At 46.0% G+C, this 21,294-nt stretch overlaps 1 protein-coding gene across 1 annotated transcript in view; it reads left to right on the forward strand.

The window, feature by feature from the left end:
* TECTA (tectorin alpha) overlaps window positions 1-21,294 on the forward strand; it is a 113,319-nt gene that overhangs the window by 63,143 nt on the left and 28,882 nt on the right. Inside the window, 5 exon segments of the mRNA XM_033172655.1 lie at window positions 2,322-2,734; window positions 4,783-5,356; window positions 8,549-9,141; window positions 12,702-13,275; window positions 17,459-18,069. Of these exon segments, the coding sequence (XP_033028546.1) occupies window positions 2,322-2,734; window positions 4,783-5,356; window positions 8,549-9,141; window positions 12,702-13,275; window positions 17,459-18,069 (2,765 nt within the window).

The following is a 21,294-nucleotide window of genomic DNA, read 5'->3' on the forward strand; positions in this document are numbered from 1 at the left end:
TAGAATTATTTATTTCATTTGATTTGATTTCATTCGGTTTACATCCCAGCCTTCCTCCCAGAGGAACCCAGGGCAGCAATGTGTCATTGAACTCTGATAATATTTCTTACTTGTTTGGATGGCTGACAGAGATGTGTGTGGGTATGTGTGGAAACTGGCCTACCGTGCAAAAGTAAAATTCAACTTGGTTGCTCCACCCACCACTAGCATATCTCCCCCAGAAGTTTGCCTGGAAGGAAATATGGCCCTCAGGCTAAAAAACATCCCCCACCCCTGATGTAAGGAATTCAAAATTTTGTATTATAGATAAACACACACACACACACACACACACAGTGGTTTATTTTCTGTAATTCTGTGTCTATCATGAAGTATTGTTGCTTCAAAATTATGCTACTTGATGTTTAATTACTGCTAATTCATATTGGAGGAAAATGAGCCTAACTAAGCAATTGCAAATTAATGCCCCTTGAGTTGCAAACATAACTCACCCAATCGTTACTAGAATTCAGTTACAGCAGTGGCGGAGTATTTGAGATGTAATTCGTGTTGCACGGATGTAGTAATTTGTTGGTGCCAGAAGACTTTGCCGGAGCTTAATTGTGGTCAATGCACTGCGATTTGAACATGTTGAGTTTTCATCTTCTCGTGCTGTGAACGTAGAAGTGACACCTACTAAATTCAAGGAGGTTTTGCAATTCAGGTTGCTATCATTTAGGGTGTGTGTGGTGTGTGTGTATGTGTGTTTTAAAATGCCGAGCTACTGCTCTCAAAGAAGGAAATACATATGCACGAAGGCTGGGGAGTGGAAGACAGCAGAAAGTATATTGGGAATGAGGCATGCTGGTGCAGACACACACCTTAAAATATCACATTCTAGTGCTAAGGTTATATATCATGGCAACAGATTGCCATCTCCTTGGATGAGATGAGAACAGAATGCTGGACTCAATGGGCCATTGGCCTGGTCCAGCAGATCTGTTCTTATTCTCCTCTGTTGTTTGAAACGGACTCTTAGTGTAGGCCAGGGTTTCCCAAACTTGGATCTCCATCATCCCTGGCCACTAGTCCTGATAGCTAGGGATGATGGGAGCTGTAGTCCAAAAACAGCTGGAGACCCAAGCTTGAGAAACTCTGGTGTAAGCAATCCCAACCCAGTGGTAGTCAGCTTGGTGCCTCCTTCCGGATGCGGTTGGTGTACAGCTCCCATCATAAGAATTTAATACGAGAACAGCCTGCTGGATCATTCCAATGGCCCATCTAGTCCAGCATCCTGTTCTCACAGTGGCCAACCAGATGCCTGTGGAAAGCCTGCAAGCAGGACCCAAGCACTCTCCGCAGAAGTGTCACTGCCTCTGACCATGGAGTCAGAGCACAACGATCATGGCTAGTGGTCACTGATAACCTTCTGCTCCATGAATTTGTCCAATCCTCTTTTAAAGCCATCTGAGCTGGTGACCATCACTGTGGGAGGGAGTTCCATAGTTTAAATATTCAATGCGTGAAGAAGTCTCTTCTCCTATCTGTCCTGAATCTTCCAGCGTAGCGTTCAACTTCATTGGATGCCCAATGAGTTCTAGTCGGTCATGCTGGCTAGGATTGATGGGAGCTGTAGTCCAAAACATCTGGAAAGCACAATTTTGGCTGCCTCTACCCAGGCTAAAATGGAACCACAAAGTTATTTCATTGAACAGAAGTTTCTGAAAGTGATTGGGTAGAATAATCCCATCGTGTGTAGATGGAATTGGTTGAGAATCGGTGTTGGAGCAGCTCCCACACCAGAGTCCTGCTGGCTAGCTGTGTCCAGAGTGGGAGGCGAAGGAGGCTGTTTTCAGCCCCAAGCCCTGGCTAAAGGGGGGTTTCAACTTCTCTGAAAATTCATCAAATGGGTACCTGTTCCAACATCTGTTAAAAGAACATCTCAAAGCTGAGGGACCTTGACTGAGAACATCTGCACCATCAAGGTCAAGGCAGACAGCAAAGGCCATTGACAAGGCCTCAGGTGGCAACATGGGTTGATACTTCACTGTTGTCATTGCTATCTCAATGACCAAATTTATCATCCAGAATTGGGAAAAGCAGCTGTTGGGGATTTGGGGTTCTACCCGATGCTAGTCTTACTCAGAGCAAACCCATTGAAATGCATGGACATGCCTAAGCTCCATTGATTTCAGTGGTTCTACTCTGAGTAAAGCTAAGTTGAATACTACCCAATGGACATGACTAAGACTTTAAGTCAATTTACTCAGAGTAAAACATCATTGCATCCAGATCTTTGCTACAAAATGGGCTGATTCTTTTTCTTTTTCTTATTCTTTTAGGCCAGTTTCTCCGTCAAGGAGAGATATTCTGGGAAAACGTGAACTGCTCCATCAAATGTCGTTGTCTGGATTTCAACAACGAGATATTTTGCCAGGAGGTGTCTTGCGGCCCCTACGAACTCTGTGAGCCAAAGGATAAGTTCTACCAGTGTGTGCCAGTGGAAAGCAGCACCTGTGTGGTCTTCGGGGACCCTCACTACCACACTTTCGATGGCTTCCTCTTCCATTTCCAGGGTTCTTGCTCCTACCTCCTAGCCAGGCAGTGTTGGCCAGGATCCATCCTCCCTTTCTTTAGCGTGGAAGCCAAGAACGAGAATCGAGGTGGCTCTTCTGTTTCCTGGCTAAAGGACATCTCTGTTGAGGTTTATTCGCACAAGATAATCATCCCCAAAGGCAGCTTTGGGAAAATTATGGTGAGAGTCAATTCTTTCATGATGGGGAGAAACTTCAATTAAAGGCCCTTGATTCATTTAAAATTAGGGACCAGCAAATACATCAATGTTCGTTTCTCTCAATTTCTCACTTTTCCAGTCTTAAAGATCAGCTATCCACATTTCCACTTCTTTTTGTGATTTATTCATTTGCTTTAAGTCACGAAAATTCATCAGCATTTTAGAGTGGATTTCTCCCAGTGCTCACTTCTTCTTTGCAAAGCTTCTTCTTCTTCTTCTTCTTCTTCTTCTTCTTCTTCTTCTTCTTCTTCTTCTTCTTCGAATTTATATACTGCCCTATACCCGGAGGTCTCGGGGCAGTTCACAGAAAAGTATAGCTTAATATAAACGCATTTTTACACGATATTTTCACTAATACGTGCTATTTTATGCACACTTTACTCTGTTCTATGCATTGCGTGCATATTACTTGGTTGAAAAAATGTATTGCAAAATCTGGAGATGTGCAAATTTCAAAGGATGGTTGTGCTTCTGTTCACGCATTGTTTTGGAAAGAGCGAATTAAGCCACTTCATCTTCAAAAGAAAACCTGTATTGAATTTCTCCTCCAACCCCATTTAAAACTAGAACTAGACTGAAAAAAAATGGGATATTTCCACAAACATTTTTGGCAGCAAAAATCCACCGCCACCATCGCCACCCCCCTTTTGGCAATTTTCCAGGTACAGTACTGCAAAGTTAGGATAGTGCTTCCCGAGCTGTTTGGCTCAGCCTCAGAGAAGTTGTCATGTGTCCAGCTCTGATTGGCTACATAATGCCATGACACCACTACATCTGACCCTCTGTTGGCTGGGAATTTACCAGGAAGAATTTTGAAGAGGAAAAATGGCACTGGAATAAGAACGCTGGTGTTGCTGGTTGTAGTGGTGTCAGTCAGCCAGTTGGGGAGGGAGGTGGGTGTTCAAATAATAACAGGGTCGTTTGGAGAAATATTTCATTTGCAAAGCAACAAAGCCTGCTAACAATACATAAAATATTAGCTCAGAATCCACTTAACACTGTTCCTTGTAGGCTTCTGTCATTAATACTGGGGTTTGTCCTTTCCAGGTTTTTATTCTGACATTAAAACAGCATTTCACGTGGTTTTCAGTTCATCTCGAGAAGCGTGTGTAGCTGCTGTTTGAACGCTCCTTTCAGACAGGGGTGGTCAACTTGGTGGCCTTTGGGCTGGATAAAGCTGAAGAAGCCTTTCCCCAAGTTTTTTTAAGTTGTTCAGAAACACACTGTTACATCTTCCTTCACACTTCAATGTCACCCCTTTTATACACAAGATGTAAATGCACCTCTTCCTATGTAATGCTATGCTCGAGCGTATATGCTGCACATTATTAGAGTCTTTCTGGCTGGATGGTACCAACTCAGTTATGAAGCAGAACACCTCCAGGTTATGGTTTGGAGAACAAAGCATCGTCACCACCCCAAGGTCATTCCTGCCTTTACGATAGTGGGATCCAAAACTGAACTTTCTGATTGAATTCCGGATTGCAGCACAGCATTCTCCCCCCCTCACATCTGGATAGCGTCTTTGTGCAGTGCTTAAAAAATTTGAGGGGCTCTGTGACTCATAATGTTGGATCGTATCAAATGTAGCCCTATGTAAGCTTCCCATGAGTAGCAGGATTTCCCCTTGTGTCTCGCTCCTCAGCCCCCGCTGTGTGCCCCCTAAACCTATTTGGGATTCCCCCAACTGAATCAGAGCAGATTTGAGGAAAGGGTGGGAGGAGGAGGAGGGGAAATCTTATTGCACATGCAGAAATCTTTGTGCCGACAGGATGGTGACTTAGCACTGCATTGAATGCAAGCCATTATTATGAAATAATAATGGTCTGGTTAGCAGATGGTTTGTTATAAAATAATAAATAAATACATTTTGGACCCTCCTCTTTTCCTCTCTTTCTCTCTCCCCATGTCCCCCCGCCCCTCTTTATTTATTTATTTATTTATTTATTTATTATTTTTATTTCTAAATAAAAGAAAACAATGTTTTGTATTTTGTACCCATCCTGCAGATAGACGACTTGGCTATGTCTCTACCCGTTTTCCTGGAACTGGGGGCCATAAAAATCTACCAGAGTGGTTTGTCAACAGCAGTAGAAACAGACTTTGGCCTCTTAGTGACCTACGATGGAGACCATTATGCTGCTATTTCTGTCCCAGGCTCCTACATCAATGCCACATGCGGTCTCTGTGGGAACTACAACAAGAACCCGGAGGACGATGTGCTGCGCTCTGATGGGAAAATGGCCACGTCGGTGCTGGATCTGGGGGAAAGTTGGCGTGTCTATCACCCTGAATGGAAGTGCTCCCCAGGCTGCTTAGACAACTGTAGCCTTTGCGATGCAGCGACTGAGTCCCTCTATTTTGGCCCCGAGCACTGTGGCTTTATCAACAAAACTGGAGGTCCTCTCTGGGAATGTGGCGCCATCGTTGACCCTACAGCTTTTGTCCACAGCTGTGTTTACGACCTGTGTAGCATCCGAGATAATGGCACTGGGGGGCTCTGCCAAGCAATTCAGGCTTATGCCTTGGTTTGCCAAGCCCTTGGGATCCCCATCGGAGAGTGGAGAGCACAGACAGGATGTGGTAAGTGGGCATACAATGGAGCTTCAGAAAGATGCAAACTTCCAGAAGTAAATAAGATGGGAGCAGGGGCCGTTCTTGGACTACAACTCCCATCATCCCAAGGAATGGGTAGATTTGTTGGTTTCCATTTTTCTCAGTTTCTCGTTCTCCCAATCTTTGGTTCAGTTCTCCACATCTCATCAATCTGTGATTTATTTATTTTTGTAAAAAGATGAAGAAGCAGGGCCACTGGTGCAAAACAAGGATTGTCTCCGACTAAGTCCTACTCATCATAGACCCACTGAAATTAATGGACCTCATGTCCATTAACTTTGATGAGTCTTCTCTGAGTAGGGCTAGCATTGGGTAAAAACCCACATTTAACAACATAAGAACATTGGACAAGCCATGCTAGATCAGGCCAATGGTCCATTTATTCTACCTTCTTGTTCTCAAGGTGACCAACCCAGGGTTTCCAAAACTTGGGTCTCCAGCTGTTTTTGGACAACAATTCCCATCATCCCTGACCACTGGTCCTACTAGCTAGGGATGATGGGAGTTGTAGTCCAAAAACAGCTGGAGACCCAAGTTTGGGAAACCCTAGACTGACCAGATGCTCTTGGGAAGCCTGCAAGGGGGACATGAGTGAAACAGCACCCTGCCCACCTATGACCCCAAGTTAATTCAAAGGCAGAAAGCCTCCAACAGTGAAGGCGGATAGCTATTGCTAGCCATCTCCTCCATGGATTTGTCTAATCCTTTTGTAAAGCCTACAAAGCTTGTGGCCATCACTGGAATTCACTCTACCCTTCTTGGTCCCCAATCAGCATCGCTGTGTTTTTGGAGAAAAACTGACAGACTGACAAAATAATTGGAGTCTCCCGCCATTCTCTGGCATGCATGCTAACGCCGAACTGATCTAGTGCCCTCGATGCACATTTTGATTTCTTCACTTAAGACATGTCTATGTTGCTTCACTATTCACCCTCCCAAGCAGTACACATCATGACAATCCTTTGCTCAACAAGGCTCTTAACCATGCACACAGGAAAAGGAGAGGTGAGGACAGAGCGAGTGGCTGTGCCTCAGAGCAGTTGCTTGTACCCAGGCTTGAGGGTTAGGACTGTAAGGATAATTTTCACTGGATTCCCTTTCTGAGTAGAGCTGTGGTTACAGCAGCCTTCAAGAAATGTCTGTGGGAGCACTGGGGGGGGGGGGAGAAAAAAACATCTCTCCACCCAAACACTGAATGAGCTTAACACAGAAAAGCCAAGAGGGGCTGGGATTCAAGTAGGCATTGTTGCCATGAAAGCTGATTCAGCCCTCTCCCTGCTTACAATCCAAGGAAAGACAAAGGGACACTTGAAGTAACTAAGGAGCTGCGAGCAAAGGACAAGCAGAAGCGAAACCACTCTAGCTTGTTCTTTGCTCCCTGGGTGGAATTCGATGCTGGGTTGGTGGAAGGAATTTAAGTGCCCCCGTTGAGTTCGAGTGAGAGACAGGGCGGGATTTATGGCTGACATTTGGGACTTGGATAAATTGGGGGCATCTGTACTGGCTTGCGCCCCCCCCTTCTCTCTCTCTGTTTGTCACCTGCATCATTCAGCCGACTTCATCCTCAGGTAACTGTGTGAACCTCAGGCCCTTGATTTGCACCTGCCCAAGTCAGAAAAGGAAAAGGAACTGTGAACATAGGAAGCTGAGTCAGAACATTGATGCATCTGGCTAAATATTGCTTGCAATGACTGGCAGCAGCTCTCCAGGGTTTCAGGCAAGGTCTACTCTGAGTTGGACTAGTACTGATACGTGTTTCAGGTATAACCATCTGCTAGCTTAAGAGAGCTTTATTAAAGCTGATGCATTCCAGATGTGATGATGATTGTGATTAATGTCATCCATGAATCGCTTTCCACAAGCCATTCCAAAGTGATCGACAATATAATCAATACACACAATATAATCATAGAACCATAGAACTGCAGAGTCGGAAGGTACTCCAAAGGTCATCCAGTCCACCCCCTGCACGAATAACACAGCTTTCACCTTTAAAAAACAGTTAGAAACAATAATAAAACACATGGCTTTTTTTCAGCCACAGCTCATGAGGGAATGAGGGAGGCGTTCATGGTGCATTCCGGCACCTTTTTCCCCCTAGAAAAATAGTACTGATTAAAAAACAATTAAATAGGCAAACACAGTTCAAAACAACAGCAGCAATTCATTTCAAATCCCATACAAGAACAAACTGGGGATATAGTTCTCCACTTGGAAGGCTCGCTGAAAGGGGAACTCCTTCACAAGGCACCAGAAAGGCAATAGAGGACTGCTTGTGTGGCAGGGAGTTCCAAAGGCTGCCACACTGTAGGCCCAATTTTGACACACTGTAATGCAGAACCTGAGGACCCAGGTGGTGCTGTGGGTTAAACCACAGAGTCTAGGGCTTGCTGATCAGAAGGTCGGTGGTTCGAATCCCTGCCATGGGGTGAGCTCCCGTTGCTCGGTCCCAGCTCCTGCCCACCTAGCGGTTTGAAAGCACGTCAAAGTGCAAGTAGATAAATAGGGACCGCTCCAGCAGGAAGGTAAACAGCGTTTCTGTGCGCTGCTCTGGTTCTCCAGAAGTGGCTTTGTCATGCTGGCCACATGACCTGGAAGCTGTCTGCAGACAAATGCCGGCTCCCTCGGCCTATAGAGCGAGATGAGCGCCGCAACCCCAGAGTCGGACATGACTGGACCTGATGGTCAGGGGCCCCTTTACCTTTACCATAAAGGTTATGTTCCATCTCCAGTGAGCCTCTGATTGCCAGTCACTGGGATGCACAAGTGGGGACAGTGGTGTTGTGCTCAGGTTCTGCTTGTGGGCTTTGCATGGGCATCTGGTTGGCCACTGTGAGAACAGGCTTCTGGACTAGATGGGTCATTGGCCCCTGATCCAGCAGGGCTCTTGTTATGTTCTTAAGCCGAATGACAGCCTGTGGGGTGTAGTGGTTAGAGTGTTGGGCTATGAGCTGAGAGACCAGGGTTCCAATCCCTACTGAGCCATGAAGCTCATCAGGCCAGTCACTCACTCTCAACCTAACCTACCTTGCAGGATTGTTGTGTGGAAGAAGAGGAACCATGTGTGCCACATGTCAGCTCCTTGGAGAAAAAGGTGGGCTATGAATGCAATAAATGAACTGGCTAAATCCATAAATGCCCCTTGTCTGCTTCTTCCAGCTGCTGCTGTGCAGTGTCCAGAGTCCAGCCACTACTCTGTGTGTACCAGCAGCTGCCCGGCCACCTGCTCGGACCTCACTGCCCCCTTGACCTGCACCTCCCCTTGCACCGAGGGCTGTGACTGCAACGAGGGCTACGTCCTCAGCACGGACCTGTGTGTCCCGGTCCACCAGTGCGGCTGCGATGTGGATGGCCAGTACCACGCCATCGGAGAGTCATTCTGGGCCTCGGTGGACTGCACGGTGCAGTGTTGGTGCGAGGACGGAGGGGAGGTCACCTGCTTCAACTCCTCCTGCCAAGAAGGAGAGGTCTGTGCCGTGGAAAATGGCTACCAAGGCTGCTATCCCAAGAGGGAGACATTGTGCCTGGTCTCCCAGGATCAGGTGCTTCAGACCTTTGACGGCGTCACGTTCGCTTACCCCCCAGACAACTCCTACACGCTAGTCAAAACCTGCCCAGACAGACCCAGCTTTCTGGAAGTGGACATCAGCAAAAAGAAACCGGAATCAAGTCCTGACTGGCTTCGGAGCCTGATCATCCATATTGGCAGCCAGGAAGTCAAAATTGGAGGCATAGACAACTCTGAAATCAAGGTACTGGCTTGTGTCAGAAACCATGCTCAGTAAATTCTGTTGGTGGAAGGTCATCCAGTGAACTTCAGAGCTGAGTGGGGATTAGACCCCTGATCTCCCAGGGTCCTACTCTGAGTCCCCCTGTCCTCCACTTATGTGCCCCCTAAATGCAGTCTAGGGGTTTCCCCACCTCCCATCTTTAAGTCCCTGATTTTGGAGACTTAAAGGGGAAGCATGGGGAGATGTGGAAACAACTTTGTTGGTCTCTTCCTGGTTCACTTTTAAGCCTCGGAGTAAGCACAATGGATTTTGACAGGTAGGCAGCTTTGCCCACTTGTCAAATGTGGCCCGCAAGGCTGATCCTGATAAGGATCGGGCCCATGGAGCCCAAAAGTTTCCCCGCTCTTGGCCTGGACAGATCCACAGCCTGACATAGCAGAGCAAAGAGTTCTGGTGGAACTGAATATAACATTCATTGTGTACTGCAAATATGTGATTGTTTGCTAATATCCACTCAGATGCTGAGCCAGTGGTTAAAATGCAGGTTTTCTAAGCCAGCAAAACAATGCTTAGCAATAATAGCAAGTGTGTTCATACTGAACGTGTCATCTGCCCCCCTGTCCTGGCTGCCTGATGAAAACAAGTGTTGGTTCTTTTCTTAATCCTGCCAAGACGGAGGATCATCTGTGATAGGAAATGCAGAGTGTCTCATTAGCTACACCCGCCGCTGACATTCTCCCCCAGATACACATTTTATCAGGCAGTGTTAACACTAATGACGGAAGACACAAAATGAGTTTACATGAGTGATCAAACAACCTCAGCTTGACGCTGTGCTGCTCACAGTTAAAATAATTGTGTGTCTCTTAAAAAGACAGATATATAGAAAGGGAGGGAGGGAGATAATGTTATTTGCATGAGCGAAATTTACATGCAGTTTTAAAAATATATAAGTAGCAGAAAGTTTGGGCAACTTTGACTGTGATTAAAATTTGAGTTATATAGATAAATAGAAAATGGTATGAGATGCAGAAGAAAATGCTGTTAGTGGACTCCATGGAGGGGAGGAGGGAGGTTGGATGATTTAGATAATTCAATATTTAATTATTGTATTTTATGTTTGAATGCCAAATCAATGTTATGAGACAGAAAGTTTAGGCAACTTCAGTCAGGACTGTAGGAAGAGAGTGGGGAGCCCCCTAACTATGGAACTCACTTCCACATGAAGCAGCGACGGCCACCAACCTGGATGGCGTTGAAAAATTATTGGACAAATTCATGAAGGCTGTCAGTGGCTACTAGCCACAATGGCTATGCTCTGCCTCCACGGCTGGAAGCAGCAATGCATCAGAATACCAGTTACTGGAAACTACAGGAGAAGGGGTAGCCTTATCCTTGGTGAATTTGTCTTTTAGAGCCATCCAAGTTTGTAGGCATAACTGTCTCCTGTGGGAGCAAATTTCATAGTTTAACTATGTGCCTTGTGAAGAAGTTCTGAATCTTCTAACACTCAACATCGCTGGATGTTCCCAGGTTTTTAGTATCCTAAGAGACGGAGACAAACATTTCTCCACACAATCCTATTCACCTCTATCATGTCCCTGCCCCAGACTCACCTCCCCCCCCCCCGCAAACTAAAAAGCCCGAAAACTAGTAACTTTTCCTCCTAGGGGAGTTCCTGTATCCCCTTGATCATTCTGACTGCCCTTTCCTAAACTTTTTCCAGCTCTACAATATCCTTGTTGATGTGAGCTGACGAGAACTGTATATACAATATCCCAAGTTGTGGTTACACCATAGAGATATTATGAGTTTTATTTTCAATCCCCTCCCTAAGTTTTGCAGGCTTCCAAAGCCCTGCAGAAACCTAGCAGACCTTCTGGATTGAGATAGGAGCAAGATGGATTTACCTGTCCCAGGCAGCATTGCCTCTGCCCCCACTGGCTTGAACACTGGGAATCTCATCTCCACATCTTAGGCTCATGCGCATAGGCAACACTGCCACCTGGTGGAAGGATGTGCGCTTTAGCAAGCGTTCACTCTGGACAATATATTTAAAACAGTTTTCAGCACAAACAGCACCTTCGAACCTGTCTCATACGATTTGCTTGCATGTATGAGCACTGCTAATGTGTGATAGGAAGCAGAGGAGAGACATTATAAAAACAAATTCACCTTTTCGTCAATCTGATGGTGACATTTTGTGATGACATTTTGCTGTAAAAACTGATTTTGCAAACCCGCGCTTAGCAGTCAGACTCCATCCCGGCTTCATTCCACCCCCACCCCCTGTTCATTCCAACAAATGCATGTTTACACACTGGATGTCTGCATCTGCAGATCAATGTGTCTCACACACAGCTCTGTAAGATCAAGCGTCTCTGACCTGCATACTGTGATCATCTCAGATTTGTTTGTTTTAAAATATCAGGGGCGCGAGTGCCTAGAATGGTTTGCTCTGCAACAACCACAGGAGCAAATCACTTCCCAAAAACTAGATGCAGGGGTCAGCAAACTTTTTCAGCAGGGGGCTGGTCCACTGTCTCTCAGACCTTGTGGGGGGCCGGTCTATTATTTTGGAGGGGGGGGAATGGATTCCTATGCCCCACAAATAACCCAGAGATGCATTTTAAATAAAAGGGCATGTTCTACTCATGTAAAAACACGCTGATTCCCGGACCGTCTGCAGGCTGGATTTAGAAAGCGATTCGACCGGATCCAGCCCCTGGGCCTTAGTTTGCCTACCCATGAATTTGAGAGTTGGACAGATCATTTGAAGAACTTATGATTTCTTTGTATTACTGCATCAGTCCCACATCTTTGGGACTAGGCCATTTCAAGGACAGTCCATATAGCTACTAGCCATGATGGCTACCACTCAGCAAAGCCAGTGGTCAATTGGCTAGCATTGTCATTCAGCAACCCACATCCCAAACCTACTGCTGAACCCCAGAGCCCCTTAGAAGAAGAGAATAGCTTGGGCAGACACAGCCAGCCCTGTTCTTCCTTGCCCAAGAACTTTCCAATGCACATTTCAACAGTTTTGAAGAGAATAAAGAGAAGGAAAGGCCAGGAATCAATTTCAGAGAGCCGAGAGGCTTAAATACAGGAGTAGGGATGTTGATGGAACATGGAGACACAAGAAGATACCTTACACTGAGTTAGACCATTGATTCATCTAGTGCAATATCGTCTACTCTGACTGGCAGCAGCTCTCCAGGGTTTCAGGCAGGAGACCTCTCTCAGCCCTACCCTGGACATGTCAGGGTTTGAACCCGGGTTCCTCTGCATGCAAAGGGGTGCTCTGCTACTGAGCCACAGCAGAAAACCCAATTGCTGTTTGCTCCAAATGGGTGCTAAAGAGCGGTTTTCCCCAGAGGAAAGCAGCAGAACAAGAGGAAATGTGGATAAGCCTTTGTTAGCTCCGCCTGTCCTTGGCTCTGGCGCCACTTACTGTTGGCCTCCCTGCTTTTCACCCTCCCATTCCCAATGGACACTAGGCACCACTGTCTGGCTCATCTCATTAACTTTCCTCTTCATTCATTCATTTGTTCTCCCCCACCCACCCACCCTTTTTGCAGGTGAATGGATATGAAATGGAGCTTCCATATTTCCATCCTTCCGGCCAACTGGAAATCTACCGCAGCAAAAATGGGACCGTGGTTGAGTCCGAAGGGCTCATACATATCCTGTACTTGGACTCTGGCATGCTGGAGATACGCCTCTCAACTATCTATTTCAACTGCACCGGGGGCCTCTGTGGCTTTTTCAACGGGAACAGCAGCGACGAATTCTGCTTCCCTAACAGGAAGTGCACGGACAACCTGGCGGTTTTTCTGGACAGCTGGACAACCTTCAATGAGATTTGCAATGGGGAGTGCGGCGACCTTCTCAAGGCCTGCAACAACGATTCGGAGCTCCTGAAGGACTACCGGAGCCGATTGAAATGTGGCATCATCAACGATCCCACCAACAGCTCCTTCCTGGAGTGCCACTCAGTGGTGAATGTCTCTGCTTACTATCGGACCTGCCTCTTCCGCTTGTGCCAGAGTGGGGGGAACCAGTCAGAGCTCTGTGACTCAGTAGCCCGCTATGCCAGCGCCTGCAAGAATGCAGAAGTGGACGTCGGTCCGTGGAGAAGCTTTGACTTTTGCCGTAAGTCAGTGCGTGTGCCTTTTTGTCAAAAGTGTGGCCATTTGAGCAGACCTCCACAAGTCCCTTAAAACCTCGGTTCCATTTTTTAAAAAGTAAATTACTAGTCCTCATGGATTATTTATTTTATACAGGCTAAGATCCAGAGAGCTCATTACAGGGATCTAAGGAGCTTGCCTTGTGTGCTCAAAGGCTTATATGCGCTCCTTTGGGTCCTGCCATTCAATGTGTACCTTTTATCCGCAAGGGCTCAGTGTGTTGTATTGTGTTGTATTTATTTCCCATCATTCACCCTAAGGCCTCCAGGGCAGGTTGCAACATTAAAAAGACAATATTAAAAACAACTTAAAACAACTTACAATAATAAAAAATTAAGGCGGGTCCTCAAAGTATACACCTCAAGTGTCAAAAGCCAGGGGCAGCATTCTCCGGAAGCTGTATAATGAAGGTGCCAGGCGCGCCTTTCTGGGGAGAGATTTCTGCAGCTTAGGGGCCACCACAGAGAAGACCCTCTCCTGGGCCACTGCCAACTGAGCTTCTGAGGGTACCAAGAAGGCTCCCTCTGCCTATTTCAGCACCCAAGAGAGTCTGTAGAAAAGGAGGGTGGTTTTTCAGATATTTGGGGCCTGAGTCATTTGGGCTTTAAACAACAATGTTGAATACCTTGAATTGTTCCGGAAATGAACTGGCAACCAGTTTTAAAACAGGGTTTATATGAGATGTAGGTGGAACCCCAGCCAGGAATCTGGCTGCTGCATTTTGAACTAACTGGAATTTCCCAATCGTCTTCAAAGATAGCTCCACGTAGAGCACATCATAATAATCCAACTTTGAAGGTAGTATAGTGATCTATAACATAAACAGGAGAACCAGCTGGAGCTTTATTTATTTTAAAAAGGCCCTTCTAGCCACTGAGGCCTCTTGAGCCTCCAGCCCACAGTGTTGAAACCAGGAGCACCCCACACTGCAAACCTGCTCCTTTCAGGGGAGTGCAACCCCACCCAGGGAAGGCTGCCTCCCCACCTCCAAGACATGGGAACCTGGGACCCATAGCAGGATTCAGGTATGTCACACACATACCTGCAAAATACACACCTCCATCCCACCCAATATAATGCATTTCACTCATCTATGTAAAATATAGATTAAAACAGTGTTGCGGAAACATTACCTTTGTGCCTGGGGTGTTTTTTCTCTCTCTCTCTTTCCAGTTGCTTTTTGCCTCTAGATGCACTTTCTTAATTAAGTAATTTTCATAGAATGCATTCTAGGAGACATCAGGAGTTTTATTGCGCCGTGTTCTTGAATTGCAGTAGGGATCCCGACTTAAGCTGTAACAACAGAGGCTAATTTGAATGAGCGAGACGGTTGGGGGGGGGGAGTTGTTTAGCTATGGTAATATACTTGCTGACAGTGGTATTATTATCATAATCTAAAGGCGGATGTAGGAAGTTCACACTGCGGAAGCTCAAGAAGGCTTAGCCAAGTTAATGCAAACGGAAGGACGTGGAATTGGCAGGCGATGAGCTTTCACACAAACTCGGAAATCTGTGAATCTTTTAAGGGGAGTAGTTGGAGATACACTGGCTGCAGTCATAAATAATGCTAAACCATGGTTTGTTTTAATTATGCTTAAAAGAAAAGAAGAATCATCTTGTGAACATGAAGCCAGAGTTTTAAAAAGGTCACAGTTCGGGAACTGCTTTGCATTGTGATTTGTTGCCAGAATCATGGTTTGTTGCCAGAGCTGGGTTTGGACACACCAGACCACACTTTGGCTAAACAAAAAACGAATTAGCGTTTTGTACAAAACTAAGCTGTGGCCCTTTACTGAAGCACAGAGATCTATCCAATGCTAGTCCTGCTCAGAGTAGACTCACTGAAGTGAATGGACAGGACTAAGGACCCCTTTAATCATAGTACAGTGGTACCTTGGGTTAAGAAATTTGTGCTGGAGGTCTGTTCTTAACCTGAAACTGTTCTTAACCTGAGGTACCACTTTAGCTAATAGGACCTCCCACTGCCACTGCACCACTGCCGCCGTGCCGCTGCCACACGATTTCTGTTCTCATCCTGAAGCAAAGTTCTTAACCCGAGGTACTATTTCTGGGTTAGCAGAGTCTGTAACCTGAAGCGTCTGTAACCCGACGTACGTAAAAACCACCTACCTAGAAACCACCCACATAAAAAGAGCTCTCCTGGATCAGACCAGGTCTCCATCTGGTCCAGCCCTCTCCTTCTCATGGTGGCCAATCAGATGCCTTCAGAAAACCCTAAAGCAAAGCTTAAAAGCAACAGACCTAGTTCATTCCCAACATTTGTGGGTCTGCGGTCCTGATATTCAGCACCCAAGTGGATAAAGCTGAACCAGTAAGAAGGGCCACGGGTTCCTGATAGTTGAACTATAGAACGCACTCACCGAAGGGGCAGTGATGGCCATGAACTTAGGTGACATTAAAAGGGGATTGGACAACTTCATGGAGGAGAAGGCTATCAATGACTATTAGTCATGATAACATGCTCTCCCTCCGCGGTCGGAAGCAGTAATGCTTCTGAACACCAACTGCTGGAAACCTCAGAAGGGGAGAGGGCTCTTGTGCTTGGATCCAGCTTGTGGTTTTCCCACGGGCTTCCGGATGGCCACTGTGAGAAGAGGATGGTGGGCTAGATAAGACATTAGCCTGATCCAGCAGGCTTTCCCTATGTTCTTATGACTATAACTGAAACAAACTTAACAGCATATTGATATGCGGTGAGGGGAGGGGATAACAGGGTAAACAGGAAGGAAGCTCCATCAAGCCTAAGGCTGCGTAATGTAGCACAATGCTGAAAGGATAATAAACAAGGCAATGCAACGCAACGACAATTTGAATGACAATAATTGACAAAGAAACTAATAAAGCAGCTTGAATAAGAATAAAACCATGCAGTAATATTGCAAGGCTTTGCATTGTCTCTCCCTTAATAAAACTCCCTCCAGCGGATTTAGCTGAAAGCATCCTAGGCTTCCCTCGTGTTTCTGAATTGCTGGACATTACAGCATCAAGTTCAAGAGCATTTTGTAGCTACCAGTAAAGTGCAGCGAGTCAAGGGTCCTTCCACCTGACACACACAAAGCAGGAAGAAAGAAAAGGGAAATGAATTAGACCTCTTAGTCAAGAGGTATACTGGCTCTGAACATGGCAGTCCCTAATAACTACTGATAGGCAAAAGAATGGAGGAGAACACTAACTCCCTTTTAAAGCCTTCTAAACTAGTGGCAATCAACCCATCATGGGGCAGTGAGTTCCAAAGGTTAAGTATGTCTTGTTTTAAACTTGTTTTAAACTTTCTTTTGCCTGTCCTGAATCAGTTTCATTGTATGGTCCTGATTATAACCCCCAACCCCACCCAGCCATGGAACCATAGAATTGTAGAGTTGGAAGGCACCCCCTGCAATGCAGGAATCACACCTAAAGAACCCCTGACAGACGGCCATCCAGATTGCCATGGAGAGAGGCTTGTGCATGCACCTTTCTTGCTTAGTTTGAAAATGGGAATGCACATGACACATCCAGGGCATTTATACTACAAAGCACTTTAGCAAACAATTGATCAACCCTGATCGCTAGGACTGTATAGAGGAGGGGCTGGGCAAGACTGAGCCCAGAGTGATTGGCCTTAGCTAGACCTGACAGCCCATATCCTTCTGCTCAAAAAAGGAGAGAGAGATGAATAGCTCTGGTCTGGAGCCTGTGATTATGAGCTCCCAGAGAAGCAGAATGGTTTTAAACCTCACCCTGATATCTTTGACAGTTGCAGACCAGAGTGTGCTCAGCTTGTTGAATTTTTAAGCCTGTGCTGACTTTTTGTTTATGTTTTTCGGAAATTAACCTTGCCTGCATGCATTTCCAGGCTTCTGTTCAAAAGCATAAGGACTAGAATGTAGCTTTCCCCCCAATTTAAACAGCAATTTGGGATTCTGAAGACATTGACACCTATGCTCAGTACAGGATTTGATTGCAGATAGGTGCAAAACAGAAAGTCCTGTCTTGACCTGGACTAGACTAAGGGTTTTTCTAGTTTTTCATTGCTTTTCCACCCTGAGCCATGCTACAATGTTGAGGCACAGCACGGCAGGACTTCAAGAGAAAGTGGCTGGCTGCCAGCTGAACTTGTGCTTCCCCCCTTTTTTGTTTTGCTCCAGCTCTCACCTGCCCAGAGAACAGCCACTTTGAGGAGTGCATGACCTGTTCGGAGTCCTGCGAAAGCCTAGGGATGGGCCCCATCTGCCTGGACACCTGCACGGAGGGCTGCCAATGTGACGATGGCTTTGCCCTCCGGGGCACCCACTGCATTCCCAGGACCGAGTGCGGCTGCAGCTTTGAAGGCCACCAGCTCTCCACCAACCAGTCCTTCTGGATGGACATTGACTGCCAGTATTTCTGCTACTGCAATGGCTCCGACAACAGTGTGCACTGCGAGAACATCCCCTGCAAAGAGGATGAGTACTGCATGGAGGAGAGCGGCCTTTATTACTGCCAGGCTCGCACCGATGCCTCCTGCATCATCTCCGGCTATGGCCATTACTTGACCTTTGATGGTTTTGCTTTCGATTTTCAGAGCAGCTGCCCCCTGGTCCTCTGCACCACCGTCTCCCGGCAGAGGTCGGAGAGGTTGGAAACATTCCCCGAGTTTACGGTCACTGCCAAGAATGAAGATCGGGACCCTTCCCTCGCCTTGTGGGTGAAGCAGGTGGAAGTGGAGGTCTTCAGTTACAACATCATCATCCACCGGGCTTACAAGCACACCGTGCTGGTGAGTTAACGCAGCAACACTGAATTGATTTATTACAGTCTGTAGACCAGAACTGAGAAAGCGTACAGTACATACAAATGTCAGAACAAAACAGATGGAAAAGCAGAATATAGAAACCACAACAATCTCAGGTTAACTGCTGAAGAGGGCCCTCCCAGTTTTAGGTGGTGAGTTTTTCTCTTGTTCTCACTGCTACTGATGCAAATTCAGCCACTGTCAGTGAAACCTTTGGGTTTTAACTTCCATTAGATATTGAACTGGGGTCACATTGTACCTGAGAGCCAAGCATTTATGATGGGGAGATGACAAATGCTTCAAGGGGTTGAGGACGTTGGGCAAGGGAGCGGAAAGAGAATAGGTGGATGGAGATGTAAATTCATGGCTATTTCTTCTGGGGAGCGAAGGACAGGACCACCTTTGAGGGACTGGCATCCTCTAGCAACTCCTGAAAGATGACCGTCAACTCCTGTGCTCCTGTCTCTGAGGAGCAGTAATGCTTGCTTGAAACCACAAGATGGTAGGGTACTCTTGTGCTTGGGTCCTGCTTGCAGGTTTCCCACAGGCATCTGGTTGAGGATGCTGTACTGGATGGGCCATTGGCCTGATCCCAGCCCTAGCAGACCTACATTTATGCGGCCCTGAAGCTTGAAGTGTTATGGGGGCCCCTTCGTAACCAGCAACGAGGTCTGGGTAGCCACTGCTATCTTCTTCAATAGGGTTGTTCCACAACAATCAGTGTATATATACATACACACACGTACTAGAACATCTCATATTTCATTAAAATTGCTATACTGGATTATATCCCATGTCAAAGTAAATAAAGTGAATCAAAATTTTCTATGGTTTACAGTTTGGGGGATGAAAATTAGAGAAATGTCATATACATGCATGATGCATCACAGAACGATGAAATTGGGTCTACCAGACCCAATTTTTTAAGCAATGTGGATTAAAGTCACTTCTGGGATTAGTGTCCCTGAAGCTTAAATTTTATCATTTTCATGGTAAATCTATCCCTGGATCCCATCAACTGGCATTCAGAGGCATGCTGCCTCTAACAGTGGAGAGAGAACCTAGTCATCATGCCTAGTAGTCACTGATAGACTTTATTTCCAGTATATAACTTTGCAGTGACTGCAAACCAGAAGGAGCTAGATATGTTTAAGTGCTTAAATGCACTGTTAAATATTGTCCCCTTTGCATATTTGGTTGTCAAAGGTAGCTTCGTGTATTATTATTTTTCCTGCACAGTTGAAGGAGGAAAACACTGTCATGGATGAAACTCTTCTGTCACTATTTTTACATGTCTGGGCTCAGTCCTCCCGGGAGCAGCATGTTGTTGGCTTGTTCTCTTTTAAATAGCAGAGAATCCACAGAAGTGTTAAACAGGAATCCCAAAGGACTGAAATGGAAATCTGAATTCAACCTCTTTTAGCATTGTGGTCAGGATGAAGTTGGCTGTTCAGTGACTCTCAGTCACAGAGTCAGCCGGAAACAGTTGTTTCATGCCTAAGGCAGGAAATACAAATGTTGCCCTGCGTGATGGTAAAAAGACAACAGTAAGATAAATATTTGGCAATGTTCTTCCCCCTAACGGCATCCAGAATTTGCTACCTAAGACGGACTGATTCAGCTTGCCTACCAGTAGGGCTGGCACTGCTCAGTAATGGGACATTACAATGTCTCCATAGATCATGGAGTTAAGTCCCTGTCATGGCCTTGGCCTCAGGTGATAGATAAAGCTAATTGATGGTTGAATTCATGTCCCACTTTTTTCTCCAAGGAACTCAAGGTGGTGTGCATGGTTTGCTCCCTTCATATTTAATCCCCACAACAATCCTGTGAGGTAGGCTAGGCTAAGGAGCAGTGACTGGCCCAAGGTCACCCAGAGAGCTTCAGGGCCAAGTGAAGATTTGAACCTTTGTGTCCCAGGTCTTAGTCCAATGATAACCAGTCTGGAGCTGCTATACTGCTGGCTGAGGAACACAACCAGGTTCCAGATACCAAATCTGAGGCTGATGGCCACAAACCTGCAAACCTAAACTGGTAACTACCAGACAGCTTCTCCTATGCGTGGTTCGCCCAAGCAGCCAAGGCTGCCCAAAGGATGAGGGAGTGGATTAGGCAAGAAGCCACAGAAGGAAGAAGCAGCCCCCGCCCTCCGGTAAAGGGCTTGTCACACTCCTCAGGCAGGGTGGGTGGAGCTTTGGAAGGAGTGAACAAGAGGGAGGCTCTTATAAGGCCTCAATCAATGCCCAACTTTCACTGGAGACTTCTCCAGTGAAAGTTGTGTGCTTAGAGCTAGCCAAGGTGCTGAAACCGCGGCTGCCCGTCTTTGTGGATTCTTGCTGAGAAGAGGTTAGAACCATCTCACATGAGATTGCTGCCCAGCTCCCTCTCCATCTATACACGAACACATGATCTGTTGGTTTTTTGTGAGTCAAAGGTGGGTGGAGGTTACTCAGACCAAATATTTGGCACGTGTACTGTTACAGTTGCAGACTGTAAATACTGGTGCACCATAATCACCCCATTTGTCAGGTGACCTGGAGTGTTTATTATGAACCTGTAGGCACACTCTACCTTGATTTCAATGGGTTTCAGTGAACCCAGCTTTGAGCTGGATTGTGGCCTGTGTGTTTCACTATTATAAACTAGTGTGTGGTGCTTCTCTCCTGCTAGATACATGTGTCCCTTTTCACTCAATTTTTCATGGCACTGGTATTCTATTCTTTTTCTTCCAAGGAGCTCAAAGCAGAGGTTTAACTTGATGACAACCCTATGAGCAACTTGGAAAAGAAAAATGGGGACTGGCCCAAAGCCACACAACTATTTCCACAACTTGAGCGAAGACCAGGTTTTTCTGTGTCAGGCCATCTTTCTTTGAAACGCACCTCCCAAAGCTAGTTATTTATTTTTTTCAAGATTTACATATCATTTGATTGTAGTAAAATCTTAAAGTGGTTTACAAAATGTATTAGGTAATAAAATTACCAATAAACAAAAAAAAAAACAGTTAAAAAAAACAATTTGGATTGTTCAAAAACAGTGATTAAAATCAATGATAAACTAAACAAGTCAACATTCTATGCATCTAGAGAGGCTAGCCTAAGCAAAATTGTTTTAGTGGGTGCCAAAAATGGAAGGGAAGGGAAGGTTCTTGCCTCATGTCGATAGGCAGGGAGTTCCAAAGTGTGGGTGCTGCCACGCTAAATGGTTATT

The sequence above is a fragment of the Lacerta agilis genome, chromosome 15 (assembly GCF_009819535.1).
Source record: "Lacerta agilis isolate rLacAgi1 chromosome 15, rLacAgi1.pri, whole genome shotgun sequence".
In the NCBI taxonomy this organism is placed as follows: Eukaryota; Metazoa; Chordata; class Lepidosauria; order Squamata; family Lacertidae; genus Lacerta; species Lacerta agilis.